Source organism: Rutilus rutilus (assembly GCF_951802725.1).
Source record: "Rutilus rutilus genome assembly, chromosome: 4".
In the NCBI taxonomy this organism is placed as follows: Eukaryota; Metazoa; Chordata; class Actinopteri; order Cypriniformes; family Leuciscidae; genus Rutilus; species Rutilus rutilus.
This window is the reverse complement of record NC_140212.1, coordinates 26,124,028-26,139,816: the sequence shown is the minus strand read 5'-3', so window position 1 is coordinate 26,139,816 and position 15,789 is coordinate 26,124,028. Positions and strand designations below refer to the sequence as shown.

Below are 15,789 nucleotides of genomic sequence, written 5' to 3'. Positions count from 1 at the left end.
TTGCCCTACAGTAACTACTGCATAGCTTCCTCGGAGACCCAGGTACTCAAGTCAAGTCAAGTCATTTTCATTTATATAGCGCTTTTAACAATGTAGATTGTCTCAAAGCAGCTTTACAGAGATAAATGTATAATTTAACGTAAGATTGTTTTGGCTTTATAGCGGTTCTTTAATAAAGTTATTTTCCGGCTAAAGTTAGTTTTGATTGATTCGCTTCCGTCGCAACGATCATTTGTTTTTAAATTAGGGGCCGCCAAGACGACACCATTCTCTCTACACAGACTCTAAACGCGAACCTGTGAGAAACGCTGATGGCGTTCAGATGCGCATTAAGAACGGGTTCTATAGTTATGTGCGTTTGAATATATGTGTGCAGGTTTGGAATTCCCTGCAAACCAAACCTAAACAAATTACTGGTGTTTCCTTATAGTTTTGATTCAGAATTTTATTTTATTTTATCAATTCGGGGTAGATACGCAAATTGAGTTTTCCCGACGACGCGTTATCTGTAGAGTGGGAAAGGGATCCTCCATAGGGAGAGACTAGTTGGCACTTCAGCACTGCTCCTCCACTTCTTGCCACTATGGAGAAAAAAAAAAAAGACAGAAGTGATATTATCAAATAACCCTTTGACAAAAGGTGTGTCCACACAGTCTGTGTATGCTTCACCCTTATATTTTCCTATTTGGGAAGTAACAATGAGAAATTGTTTTTTACAATGGGAAAATTACAATTTGGCTTAATTTCTCAGTTTTTCTTTTTTTATACATATTGGTTTAAGACTTGACATGTAGGAGACATAATTACTCTTATCTTATTGGTCAAACTGCCCCATATTCTCTACAGCATGAATTATCTCGGGCAAATGGGAGATGGTACGGTACTGCCAAGTCAAGTCATCTTTATTTGTGTAGCACTTTATACAATACAGATTGTTTCAAAGCATCTTCACAGTGAATAACATCAAAATAGCAGAATCAATTATGAAAACTCAATTACGAAGTTCAGAACAAGTCAGTGCCAATGTGTTTACACTTGACAATATTGTTGTGAACCACCACTTGCTGTTAACTACACTTTTTTAGAAAAAAAAGGAATATGTTGCCGGGCACATAGTGCTGCTGTGACTTGCCAAGCATTGCCTTCAAGTATGATGCACGAGACATCGCAAGCAAGAGGCTACAGTAGTATGTAGTAGGCTAGTTTTATATTTTGTAACATGTTATGATTTAAGTAGTTCAATGTTCAATGTGTTTCCACTGATAAATGCAATGAAAATAGTTCCTTGACATTGGATAAAAGTCAATGTTATTAACTATAAAAATAATACAAAACAATATACAAAACTCTGTCAGCATAGCGACATATATCTGGTGTGCATTTTTCGTGATATGTATTTAACAGTGATTGGTAGTCCACTACAATATTTTATTAAATTGTAAGCATACTAGCAGGGCCATAACTACTCTTAGTGAAAATAAAGCTGTTTGACCAATCAGATGAAAGAAGCATTTTAGTTTATGGAAGCAGTTTAAAGAAGCAGTTTAAAAAACTGAGTTTTCTGAATAATTGTTTTCCATTTGTAAAACTAAACAAAAAAAGAAAATATACTTCTCATTATTTACAAAAGATTTATTTTTTAAAGAGAGAAAGTGATAAACCTTTAGATCAAAATTACCCTAAGGATCATGAAAGGGGAGTTTCTTAGATGAATAATAAAGTTTTTAATTATTAAAGGAATAGTTAACCTCAAAATGAAAATTGTGTCATCATTTACTCACCATCAAGTTGTTTCATACCTGTATTCTTTCTTCTGCTGAACATAAAGAAAGATATTTTGAAGAATGTTCTTCAAAATATCTTTCTTTGTGTTCAGCAGAAGAAAGAAATTCATACAGGTTTGAAACAACTTAAGGGTGAGTAAATGATGACACAATTTTCATTTTGAGGTGAACTATTCCTTTAAATTAAGCTACTAAAAATATGTGTATACTAACCAGGATGCGCAAGGCTGCCATCGGAAAAGAAATTCTTTTCTTCCCTTTAAAGGTGCATTGCGCAACTTTTCATGTTAAAAATACCCGTTTTCTAACCCATACATGCTTAAACAATTGCCTGATGGGCTGAATGAGCCCTTCTCTGATCACTGCGATTGCCTCTATAATCCTGTACAGTAAAATAAATAAGAGGGATTCGGGCCGGAATCTGAGACTGGGCGTGACGTCATGCGCGTTCACGGCACGCTCATATGTCTGGCAGGTTTGTGTATGCGCCGACGCCGCCATTCTCCGTAGAAAATGGATTCTAAGAGACCGGCTTGTAGTTCATTTCAAACACCAACGCAAACTCCACGTAAGATAAAAAAACGAAAACTTTTGTCTAGTGCAACTAAAAGGTCCAAATTGGAGTCAGACAGGCGTCGGGGTAAGACGAGAGTAAACTTAGGGAAGGCTTTCAACAAATGGAGAGATCTCCGGTCTGCTCTAGGGCTCAAACGGGATCCTCAGTTGGCTTTTTTCTTGATAAAAAGGTAAGATATATCCCATTCTCTAATGTCTGATACGGCCAATAATGACAATAAATGACGATCCATAAAATGTGTAATGCTTTAGCGTAAGCTAGATAAATGTACAATCGGAATAGGTTTTACTAACTTACCATTGTCAGTGATCAGGTTCAGAAACTGTGTATGGCCTAGCTGCTACCGGTAGCCTTGTGTCCTTTGCTAATATGCTATGTTGCTCATGTCCTTGACCAACAATGAATAATATATATTCTATTTCTGGAAAAATAGTAAATTGTTCCCGGGAATGTGTTACATTTTGTATGTAGTTTATATGAGGTATGTGGGGGCAACAATGTATTCTACTCTTTGTAAATCAATACGTTTCTTGAGAGGCTAACTTTTTACTGGGTCTGGACCTGGTTTAGCCCTGATTTAATCCTATTTTATTTATTACTTTGACGTAATAATCAATTTTATATTTACATGTACTCATTGTATTCTGTATGGTAACAATGGCTTTCTTGTTTTCAGCTATGAGAAGACTGTAGTATTACCATCTACATCCACACCTCATCAGGCATCTACTAGTACTGCAAATATATTGGGAATACCACATCCACCAAGTTCAGTCACGGCCGGAGAGTCTGATAGGTATCTTTGCTTCCAGAGACTATTTTAGAAATGAAACATGTCCCTTGCTCCTTCTGATGTTGAATTAAATTATATAATGGGTAGTGTTCTATTAGATACATTTATTTAGAATATGTGACAAACCATTTTGACTACTGGATAATAATAATATTATGTCAACAGGGATGACTTCCTGGTTGCAGGAGTACATCCTTTGAGAGAAGATGAAGGTTTGGAGCTATTGGAAGAAAGGTAAGCACATTTCTTTTGAAATGTGTTGTGCTTTACCTTTGTATTATTTTTTTGCTGTGTTTTTCTGTAGTGTCAAGTCTATCGAGCTGCAGGATATCTCCGTAGATGACCAGGAAGTCAACAGTCTGGAAAATAGTGTGTAAGTTTCAAATAATCTCTTCTAATCTTTACTTTGTTTGGGGTCATCAGTTTATTTTTTTCAAATATTGTTGGCTAAAATACTGTATTTTTTCTTTTGTACAGGATAGAGTTTGAGCAAGAACTGGACACAGACCCATATGACTCTGATTATGTCCCCCCTATATCTTTGTGGTATGTTATGTCGTAATGCAAGTCCTACAGTCTTTTTCTGGTAAAGGTATGAATAAAATGCATATTTTTTTGTTGCACAGCACCAGTGTTCCTATGCAGAATCAATTGGATGACCTACCCATCATTGGGCTAGAAGAAGCTGTCATGGATATTTGTGACCGGGATGAGCCAGTGGATGAGACACCTGAAGTAGACCTTGAAGAAGATGCAGGGGATTCAGTATCAGGCATCTCCACCTTTCCAAGCCTTCTGCGTGTGGTTGCTGAGAGTGACCTAATTAACCAGCAGGCCTGTATTACATACACCAAAAACCTAATGCAAATGGCCACTTTTCTTCAGCTGCCTATTACCAAATGCAACTACAGTAACCACATCACAGGAGTGGAGTGTGATGGCCGTCCTCCTTTCACTGTCCAGTCGCGTGTGCGAGGCACTGCAGTTATATTGGAGTGGGTGAGTACTAAATGCCTATTCAATGTTTTATAAAAAGTAATGAACAACAGTATAAAATGGAATACAATTTAGGTGCATTTGTGATACTTATTCTTTATCTGCCTAGTTTTGCCCACACGGACACAAGTTGTGGATCTGGAACAGCCAGCCTTTGCTCAAACATGGGATGCAAGGAGGGGACTTTATGCTTGCATCAAATGTGCTATTGTCTGGGAATAATTACTCCAAGATTGCCCTACTCTTCAAATTTATGAACATCAAAATGGTGACATCTTCAACACACTATGGGATACAGCATTTCTACTGCATACCAGCTGTAAGGGAGTTTTGGACAGAGAAGAGGGGTGCCATTATCAACCGATTACAGACTAAAGACAGTTTGGTTGCCCTTGGTAAGTAATAAATTGGTTGTACCATATTTGCAAATTCTCAAATAGCTAACATGCATCTGTATTTGTATTTAGCTGACGGACGAATGGACTCCCCAGGTATTTCAGTGGTTTATGTGATTTGTATATATATATATATATATATATATATATATATATATATATATATATATATATATATATATATATATATTGTATGTACATACATATGTTCGTTATTTTTCTATAAGGACACTCAGCCATGTGTTGCACATACACTACAATGGAGCTGGACACCCGAGACATCATAAACGTTGTCACTGTTGATAAAAGACATGTTGGTAGGAAGAGCACGTCTATGGAGAAGGATGCCTTCATCAAAACATTTGATGTCCTTTTGAGGGAGTTGAACATCAAAGAAATAGTGACTGACGCACATGTGCAGATTGCTGCCCTCATGCGTAAGAATATTTTTTGGTATTTGAGATGGTGATGGTGGCTTTTTTTATATAATGTTTGTGTTTCATAACAGATCCAGAAAAGGGGAGATACAAGGAGAAGGGAGTTTTACATTCCCTTGATGTCTGGCATGCTGCAAAGAATCTCACTAAGAGACTTCATGTTGTAAGTGACATGATTTTCATGCTGAGAGTGGCATGCAGTAATGAAACTTGATTTTGAAATTTGAATTCTTTCAACAGGCTGGGATGATGTCGGGACAAAAACCAATACTTGGATGGATAAAAGATATTGTAAACCACTTTTGGTTTGCTTGTCAACATGCAAGTAACAGAGAGGAGTTTATGGTGAGTATGATCATTCAAAGTGTATGAAATAGTATTGTAAAGTACTGTAGTAATAGATGTCAATTTTGCTTATACTATTACATTATAGAGGTTCTGGGGTGTTTATGTAAAAGACATTTGTGTATTTTAGGGTGTGTGGCGAGGTGTACTCCACCATGTCAGTGGAGTACATGAATGGGCCCTTGGCAGATGCCTCCATGGGCCTTTGGGTGATGAAAGAGAGGTCATACCCCCTGGATCTACAGCACATATGGCTCTGTCACAAATTGTGCTCAACCGCAGATGGCTGAAGGATATTGAGAAGTTTCTCACCTTCCGGTAAGATTGTTTATTTTGTAGGTATGGGCATCAAAATAATTGAATAAAAATTATGTTACTATAAACTGTAATAATAAAAATTTTTGGTTGTTCAATATGAATATTCATGACCATGACCCATTGTCATTTGATTTCATTATATTATCTAGGACAACTTCTCAACTAGAATCCTTCCAAAACCACATACTAATGTATGCTGGCAAGCGGTTTGCCTTTTCATTTGAAACCTATGAAGCCAGGACATTTCTTGCAGCGTTGGACTACAACCACCACAACAGCCGACCAGTGCATGTCAACAACAAAGGCCAAGTGTCGTAAGTGATTGCTTTATGACTTTTCAATATAATGCATGTTTAGAGAACTAATGTCATATAATTTGTTCTGCAGGCAAAAACGACTGTACAGCAAGAAGTCACAGCGCTATAGGGTACAAACTGTGAAAGAGGCAAAAGACTATAGTTACATCCCGGACCTGCAGATCAAAATTCTAGGATTACGACTTCAGTCTGCAAGAGGACTCCCAAGAAAGCGAAGCTACAGACCAGATGACCCTCGGTTTCTGGGACCACTGTCTGGCATTGTGCCCCCTCCTACAGCAGATCTGGTGCAGTCACAAGTCCACAGAGGGCAGGTATGTTGTGTTAAATGTACATTGTAGAACATTGAAAATAGTTTTTTTCTTTTATATATACAAGATATCTATTTTCATTGATTCCTTTAGCCACATCCGCTTCAGTGTCAATTTTCTTTTCCATAGTAAACTGTTCTAACAGTTCTAATACCACTTCATGATTTATTTTTCTAGGAGATGCCATCAGCTCCCTGAACAGACTCAAAGTCAAACATAGGCACTGCATATTTCTTTATTTTTGCCAACATGAAAAAAAATATATATTTACAATAAAGCCTTTTCTTCTCTAATTTGTTGCCATATTTTCTGATGTGCTCATTACTTGTTTATTGCCTGAATGGTGCTTCTTTATAACCAACATAATTCCCAAAAGGGTCAGGATATTTTTCTCGTATTCTCGACACACAGCAGGATGGAATGACAACCCGATTTCCTGAGCCGAGCCGGCCATGTTGCCAGATTGTGAATTGCCGGTAGGCCGAGTATCGATACTCGCGATTGTCCGCTCCAGGGTCTTGGCTGTCATCCAGCGCAAGGATGTCGTTCCAGGTCTGTCGAGCCAGCCGCAGGATGCCCTCATCCAAAATGTAAAGTTCCATATGTGCACTTCTGCTGACACAGCCAGCTGGATCCTGTCTACAACATCTGTTCTCGATGTCAGTAGGCATCAATATGCAGTTGAGACAGGTGCACCAAGTAGGAGGACCACTGTTAGGTGGAGCTGGTCTGGGTGTAGCCTGCCTATAGTCCATGATGTCAAAAAGGACACCAGGTAAACGAGTGACTACCATCTGGAGTACTTCATCCCTCTCTTCAAGTGTCAGTCGTTGTAACTGTACCTGCAATCAGAAGCAGACATTGATTGTAAAATTTGGAGTGGTTGTATGTAATTGGATTGTGTACCGTGAGACCAACCTGCAATTCTGCTGTCCTGGCTGCAGACAGCTGAGCCACATGTTGTCTGTCCTCTTCACTGATCAATCTAGATCTTGATTGTCCTCTGCCCCTTCCCCGGCCTCCCCCCCTGCCCCTGCCACTGCCACTAGCACTAGCACTAGTAGTTCTGCCTGTCCCCCTTGGTCTCCCTCTTGCTCTCCCTCTTGCTCTCCCTCGTGCTCTCCCTCGTGCTCTGCCCCTTTCACTGCTGTCACTGCTATCCTCAGTGCTTCTCTCCACAGGAACATCAAATTGGTCAGAGCTCGTATTCTAAATGAAAACATAAACCATTTTGATATTGTGATAAAATAAATGCTTTATTCTGAACATTGCAGGAAGGGAAATACATTGGTAAAGGGGAATTTACTTTACTTTCCTCATACTGTACAGCAGGGTTACTATTTACTGAATCAAATAACTGTATATTCATCTTCATCACAATCAAATTAAATTTATTTTAACTGCATAACTTCTGACTCATGCACTATTTTGCATGGACCATTGAGCTATTTCCCTGTAAATGTTACCTTGTAGTGTGTGAACTAATTACATGTTGTGTATAGTTACCCTTTTTTGTCTTCTAAATGTATGAACTACTGTGACCTTGCCAAATGCCCAGGGACAGCAGTTGAAAAGTATTGACACATTTTACATAAATGTTCATCAGTGTGTATTGTCTCTGGCAAAATATCTACTAAATAAATCAGCACTACATGTACTTTAATGATTTGCTATTTGAGTAAAACAGTTCAAGTATCTTGAGTGTGATATAAAATGCTGATATATAAGTTAGATACTTAGACACAAATTTTGAGCAAATTACTGCTTAATTACGATGTATTGCTATTGGAATATGCTACTTAGCTGATCAATAAAACAGGCTAAACCCCCGCAAATCTTCGGCGGATTAGCCTGTTTGGCTTTTATGGTAACGTCATAGTGCCACTTGATTGTTTATTACCTTGAGACATTTGGGTGTACTTTGTTGACTGACTGTGTATGGTATGGTATCATGATTACTATTTTGAGCTTTTACAAAGTAATAACTTATATTGTTCATGAACATGTTTCCATAATAATAGTCATAAGTGGATACATTAAACACATAACAGTTCAACATGGAGATAGATGGAAATAAAAAACGAAGTTTTCTACTACCCCCATTTTTTCCCTCACACATAAGTGTGTTATTTACTCAATTGCCTTTCCTTTCACATATTTTAAATTACTTGCAGATTTAAAACTTTATTACCTCTGAAGACATTATGATTGTAAACAAAAGATTTGTGCGGCTGATGCTCCTTGGGTTATGACCAGCTCGTGCTCGTGCAAGCGTGCGTGTGCGTGTGGTCCGTGAGCGTGCACACCTCTGGTTGCAGTTTCGCTTGCCGCCAGAGGGGGCGTAGTTCTGCGAAAACTCAGACTTTTGCGCAATGCACCTTTAAAGAACAGAGAGACAACAATTTATCAATATCTGTTATATAATCAAATTTAAGCCCATTTTCAGGCTATACAGCATAAGGAATAAAAGGAACTGATTTATGATACTTATATTTGTCTACCTAACAATAATACAAAAATACAGATAATATCCTGGATTGGGATTTTCCTAATTACAATAATTTACTGAAACTGCTTCATTAGGAAAAGACATGTAATATTGTAATTATTTTGAGGGTTCTAAAGAGGAATAATCTATAGTAATGAAGTGGCTTTTTTCTTTTTTGATTCTGACCAACCTCCTTAACTCTCTCCCTCACAACCTCTCCATGGTACACATCCTGGCTGTTGTGTGAGCATTCTGCAATGCAACAATACACATCTGTAATTGCAACTGAATTAAATAATAATAATAATAATAATAAACTAACAAATAACATTGAAAAAACTTTAAACAAAAAAATGGGCTGAGTGTAGTTTAACAATTAGCAGCATTATAAAGATGGAAAAATAATTACCATTATTTGTTTGTCTACGCTTCCTTTGCTTTGGCATGTAGAACACATTGGCAGCAGAGGCGGAGTCATTGGCAGCGGAGGCGGAGTCATTGGCAGCAGAGGCGGAGTCATTGGCGGCGGAGGCGGAGTCATTGGCAGCGGAGGCGGAGTCATTGGCAGCAGAGGCGGAGTCATTGCAGCGGAGGCGGAGTCATTGGCAGCGGAGGCGGAGTCATTGGCAGCGGAGGCGGATTCATTGGCAGCGGAGGCAGAGTCATTGGCAGCAGAGGCAGAATTGTTGGCTGTAGAGATTTAGGGAAAAAACGTTCTTAGAAAAATACTGTTTCATTTATAATTAAACCTATTATATTTAAATTTATTACAATTATAAATATTACAAAAATGTTTACAGTCCAGGCTGGTGGCGGCAGAGGAGTCGTCATTGGCCACAGAGACGGTCTCCACAAACGAAAAGGTGGAGCCATTGACTGTAGAGGTTTAGGAAAAAAAACATTCTTTAGAAAAAAAGGGTTCATTTTTTATGATTCACATCAAAAAATGTTTTACAGTCCGGGCAGGTGGCTGCAGAAGAGTCATCGGCCATAGAAGTAGAGTTGTTTGACATAGAGGCGGGGTCCACGATCACAGAGGAGTCGTCGTTGGAAGCTGAGGTGGAGGCCACAGAGACGGTCTCCACAAACGAAGAGGTGGAGCCATTGACTGTAGAGGTTTAGAATAAAAACATTAAGAAAAAAACGGTAAATTTTTTATAATTAATATATTATATATTGATTTATTACAATTACAAATCACAAAATGTTTTACAGTCTGGGCTGGTGGCTGCAGAGGAGTCATCGGCCATAGAAGTAGAGTTGTTTGACATAGAGGCGGGGTCCACGATCACAGAGGAGTTATCGTTGGCGGTAGAGGCTGAGTTGTTCCAGGGAGAAAATACATTCATCTTAGAAAATTATAAAAGCGCTATTCATTATAAGATTGTTATCCTAGTGGTGATTTAATAGTTTCAAGCAACTTCAGCATGGTGTCGGCTTAACTGAATACACAATGTTTACTAACCACAAAACATGCAATATACTATAGCTGAATATTCCTGCCATATGCCATACATTACTTTGACAATCACCCATGGCAGATAAAATAATATTTCCTAATTGCAACATAATTTGAAATGTGTATTGTGAAAAGTGCTATACAAATAAACCTGAATTAATGTATAATGAGAAATTATTTTTTTTACAGTAAGTTATATTGTTTAATAATACAAAAATAAAACATCTGGACTGACAGTAATTATGCCACTGCATGCACTCTGCAAAAATATATTGAGTGTGACATCATATAACAACAAACTTCTGGACAAGTCAGAGTAAATGAGTAGTTATGGAACCTTTTCCCATTTATGGGGTTCTCAGAAACGCAAATCGCCATAGTTGGGTAAATTGCAATATTGGTGAATGGAAACTACAACAAATATATTTTATTATATAATTATATAAATATATCTATCTATCATGAAAGCATTTCTATGACTTTGCTAATTTGCCACCTCTCCCTCAGCCGTTGTATTATAAATACTCACACAGCAGTGTTAACTTTAAAAAAATATATATATATTCCAAAGTAATATTACAAATATTACAGCTTATATACACCGATCAGGCATAACATTATGATCACTGACAGCTTAAGTGAATAACACTGATTATCTCTTCATCTTGGCACCTGTTAGTGGGTGGGATATAGCAAGTGAATATTTTGTCCTCAACATTGATCTGTTAGAAGCAGGAAAAATGGGCATGCGTTAGGATTTAAGTGAGTTTGACAAGGGCCAAATTGTGTTGGCTAGACGACTGAGTCAGAGCTTCTCCAAAACTGCAGCTCTTGTTGGGTGTTCTGGGTCTGCAGTGGTCAGTATCTATCAGTGGTCCAAGGAAGGAACGGAGGTGAATCAGTGACAGGGTCATGGGCGGCCAAGGCTCATTGATGCACGTGGGGAACGAAAGCTGGCCCGTATGATCCAACAGACGCGCTACTGTAGCTCAAATTGCTCAAGAAGTTAATGCTGGTTCTGATAGAAAGGTGTCAGAATACAGTGCATTGCAGTTTGTTGTGTATGGGGCTGCATAGCCGCAGACCAGTCAGGGTGCCCATGGTGACCCCTGTCCTCCGCAAAAAGTGCAAACAGTGGGCACGTGAGCATCTTGCCTTGCTTGCCTTCTTCCCATAGTGCATCCTGGTGCCATGCGTTTCCACGCACCCAGCCATCCACGTGATGTAAAAGAAAACGTGATTCATCAGACCAGACCACCTTCTTCCATTGCTCCGTGGACCAGTTCTGATGCTCACGTGCCCACTGTTGGTGCTTTCGGCGGTGGACAGGGGTCACCATGGGCACCCTGACTGGTCTGCGTCTGGTATCCTGACTGGCTATGCAGCCCCATACGCAACAAACTGTGATGCACTGTGCATTCTGACACCTTTCTATAAGAACCAGCATTAACTTCTTTTGCAATTTGAGCTAAAGGCAGTGTGATGCTTTGGGTAATGTTTTGCTGGGAGGTCTCAGAGGTCTAGTGGAGTCCATGCCTCGATGAGTCATGGCTGACTTAACAGCAAAAGGGGGACCAATATGGAAGCAGATTAGTCTCAAATATAATTCACGCAAAAAACATGATTCACAAATGCGTAGACAATTTCACATGCATGAAACCTAATTCACGTGCGTGAAAAAAAAAATATATTCACAAAAAGCAATTCACATGCGCAAAATAAAATTATATACTCAAAAAAATACATTTCACAAATGCAAAACACAATTCGTAGGTATACAACTGTGCACAAAAACCTTTGAATGTTTAAAATGTACGAGTGTATCCTTGCATTTGAATGTGCAAATCGTCATTCACGTACGAATCGCCTTAGATATGTGTGTGTGTGTTTTTGAGACTTTCCTGGCAGCATAACACTCGTAACACAGAGCAGTCGTACTCTTTAGCCAATCAGATTTAAGCTTATCAATCGACCAATCAGTATCACGTGAGGGCGGGCCTACCTACATGTTACGTCATCAGCTTTCGACCAGTTCATGGCTAAGCAGAGGTAAGTGCAGTTAATCGTTCATTTCTGTGTTAACTTAAGTTAAAGAAGTTTGAGATCAGTTGAAGCAATACTTTAAGAACTATTAACTGATGTAAGCAAGTGCTGTTGTAATCAGATGTCCCATATCGTGTCAAAAATGAAGAAGAATGATGCTTGTTTTGTTGTATTTTAGCTGAAGGTACAGACAGCTCTCACAGCTACAATCACGCTAATGAGTGCAAAACAATCATCTGTGGTCAATACCCATCGAGATTGTTCTTTAAATAGTGAATAGACCTATTTTAATGAGCAGCCAGTGTTTTTTGCCATTTGTGTATGATGTTAAATTATTATTAACACTTGTTTCCCTGCATTTTATCAGGATTACTCACCTTTGGTGTGACATCTGGATAGCAGTCACGGACATCTTAATTCATGTTGTTTCTTTATTCTCTTTTATACTTTTTTTTTGTATTTATGTCTTAATTGGTAACACTTTATTAAAACGTTTCATTAGTTAACATGAACTAATAATGAACTGCACGTGAACAGCCTTTATTATTTTTTGTTAATGTTAACATTTACTAATACTTGATTAAAATCTTGTTAACATTAGTAAATGCACTGTAAACTAACAATGAACAGCTGTATTTTTAACTAACGTTAATAAAGATTAACAAACACAGCAACAAATGTATTGCTCATGGTTATTTAATACATGAACTAATGTTAACTAAGTTATTGTACCTTATTGTAGAGTGTTGGCAATATATTCAACATGCATTTCCTTGTTTTGTGCTGTATTGTGATCTCAAGGTTTTTAAATAAGGTTTTTTATTGTCATCTTAAGGTCTCAGGACAATATTGTGAAGCATTAATTTTACTTTGCCTAGTAAAATAGGCAAATCTGATTTTATGCTGATGAGACAAAGGTACTTATCATAGAGAGGCAATTAAGATTATGCGACTAAGATTACTCAGTAAACTCTATTCAAATACCATCAGTTAATTTCCCACGTCCTCTGTCTGCACCTCTTGTACTATAGGGTTTTAGTACTTTAAATATCAGGACAAAATCTTATATGTCCTAACAGAGAGGTCTACTGATGACCGGACTGAACACAATTCATTTGTTAACTTTTCACATGATGTATTGCACTTATATTTATATACTCTAGAAGCAAAGTACACTCTGACTGGATCTCACAACTCCTGAAGAGACGTATATTTCTCTGTACTGAATATTGTGCTTCACAGTTTAGACTGTCAGTTCATGATCTTCATATGTAACAGGAACATTAATCATGATCAAGTCATTTTATATATTTTATTCCCAAAGGATTCAGAAACTTTCAAATTAATAAAACGTGTACATCAAATTGAACTATGTCTGAATCTTTTAATTCTTACAAGAACATTTAATAATGCATGCATAGCAAGGCTTTATTCCTAAAGTGTGTACATATAGTCCGCAGGAGACAAATGAATACAGTAACAATGCATCACTTTCAACCTCTTGTTGAAACAACTGTCAAAATGGATGGCTTGCAACATGACTGTTTTAAAAGAATTACAGTAGAAATGGTAAGATCACAGTACTGGTTGTCTGCAACTTCATACATCATCTGTCTTGGAAATCTGAAACAATAAAACTACATAATATATGCAGATCAAAACATGTCTCCTATATATGCACGTCATTACATACATTATCATAGGTTGAATGTGTGGTGGACAGGACATGGAAATCCATCAATACTAAAAATAAATGTTTATATTCACATGTGGACTAAACAGCAGTTAATAAACTATTGCTTCAGATGATCTCTAACTTCTGAACACAGAAATGAACGATTAACTGCACTTACCTCTGCTCAGCCATGAACTGGTCGAAAGCTGATGACGTAACATGTAGGTAGGCCCGCCCTCACGTGATACTGATTGGTCGATTGATAAGCTTAAATCTGATTGGCTAAAGAGTACGACTGCTCTGTGTTACGAGTGTTATGCTGCCAGGAAAGTCTCAAAAACACACACACACATATCTAAGGCGATTCGTACGTGAATGACGATTTGCACATTCAAATAAAAGGATATACACGTACATTTTAAACATTCAAAGGATTTTGTGCACAGTTGTATACCTACGAATTGTGTTTTGCATTTGTGAAATGTATTTTATGAGTATATATAATTATATTTTGCCCATGTGAATTGCTTTTTGTGAATATATATTTTTTTCACGCACGTGGATTTTTTTTGTGTGTACGTGAATTAGGTTTCATGCATGTGAAATTGTCTACGCATTTGTGAATCATGTTTTTTGCGTGAATTATATTTGAGACTAATCTGCCTCCATAGACCAACACAATACTAGGAAGGTGGTCATACTGTTATGCCTGATCTGCATGTATGTATATGTATGTATGTATGTATGTATGTATATATATATATATATATATATATATATATATATATATATATATATATATATAAACTTTGTAAGATTAACCATGTTAATAACTGTGTAAATGCATCATCACTGTCTGTGAAAAAAGACCATTATAATAAGAAGAGCTTTTTAATTGGTAAATACACATACAAATAAACATACATACCTCTTACAACAGCCTCATAAAGTCTCTGCATGACTGGTACTGAGGGATGGCTCTGAACGTTGATGTTTTTAACAAACACTTTTGTGGAGCGATGCTGGCATCTCTGTGTTGTAATAAAGAGCATTGGTGAGAAGCCCAGTAATTCCAACTTATGAAGCTGAGAAGAGAGAACAAAATGTTTTAAGCAAGAGTACGCAGTCAAATGAAAAACTATGCTCTTATCCACTATCTACTCAAATAAAAATTAGTTTTTTGTTTGCTGAATTGTAGTCATAATTATAATAATAATAATAAAAAAAAATTCATATGTTGAAATGAAACTTACAAGCAAGTCCACACAGTTCATAATTTTGTGAGAATTGCCATGTTTTTTCAATTTGGCTGCCCACTGATCATCAAATTTTTCTTTTTGGGCTTTCAAGTTTTTCTTTTGAATAATGTTTATTCCACAGTATTTGCAGGTTTTGGAGGCACTGCCGATTTCTTTGTAGCAAGCACTACACTGGCGTGTTGTGGATCCAGGTGCCATGTGTGTGAGAGAAAGAGAGCGAATGTGTACAAAAGAGAGAGAGTGAGAGAGGGTGAGTATATGTGTGTAAGAGAGAGAGTGTGTGTGTGTGTGTGTGTGCACGAGAGAGAGAGAGAGAGAGAGAGAGAGAGAGAGGGGGGGGGGTGAGTGTGTGAGAGCGAGAGAGAGTGTGTGTGTGAGAGAGTGGGTGAGTGTGTGTGAGAGCGAGAGAGAGAGTGTGTGAGAGCAAGAGAGAGAGAGAGAGTGTGTGAGAGCAAGAGAGAGAGAGAGAGAGAGAGAGAGAGAGAGAGAGTGTGTGAGAGCAAGAGAGAGAGTGCGTGAGAGCGAGAGAGTGTGTGTGAGCGAGAGAGAGTGTGTGAGAGCACGAGAGTGTGTGTGTGTGTGTGAAAGCGAG

General features: G+C 37.9%; 2 protein-coding genes and 1 long non-coding RNA gene across 3 annotated transcripts; 2 read left to right on the top strand and 1 right to left on the bottom strand.

Moving 5' to 3' along the window:
* Positions 1 to 502: 502 nt before the first annotated feature.
* LOC311289798 (uncharacterized protein) lies at positions 503 to 15,743 on the bottom strand (the record flags this gene model as incomplete). Its single annotated transcript, XM_084408044.1, has 7 exons — positions 15,192 to 15,743; positions 14,867 to 15,023; positions 9,975 to 10,079; positions 9,560 to 9,637; positions 9,171 to 9,451; positions 1,998 to 2,041; positions 503 to 581 (listed from the first exon to the last, which is right to left on the bottom strand). The coding sequence occupies exons 1-7, from the start codon at positions 15,393 to 15,395 to the stop codon at positions 503 to 505; spliced, it is 948 nt and encodes a 315-aa protein (XP_084264170.1). The 5' UTR covers positions 15,396 to 15,743.
* LOC311289975 lies at positions 3,090 to 3,666 on the top strand. Its single transcript, XR_014627256.1, has 4 exons — positions 3,090 to 3,157; positions 3,320 to 3,388; positions 3,459 to 3,527; positions 3,632 to 3,666. It is a non-coding gene; the product is annotated as an uncharacterized lncRNA (long non-coding RNA).
* LOC311289051 (uncharacterized protein) lies at positions 3,845 to 6,941 on the top strand (the record flags this gene model as incomplete). Its single annotated transcript, XM_084406803.1, has 9 exons — positions 3,845 to 4,153; positions 4,260 to 4,545; positions 4,773 to 4,982; positions 5,054 to 5,145; positions 5,223 to 5,327; positions 5,458 to 5,645; positions 5,795 to 5,959; positions 6,033 to 6,276; positions 6,451 to 6,941. 9 exons carry the CDS (start codon positions 3,845 to 3,847, stop codon positions 6,469 to 6,471), a joined length of 1,620 nt encoding a protein of 539 aa, XP_084262929.1. The 3' UTR covers positions 6,472 to 6,941.
* Positions 15,744 to 15,789: the final 46 nt, after the last annotated feature.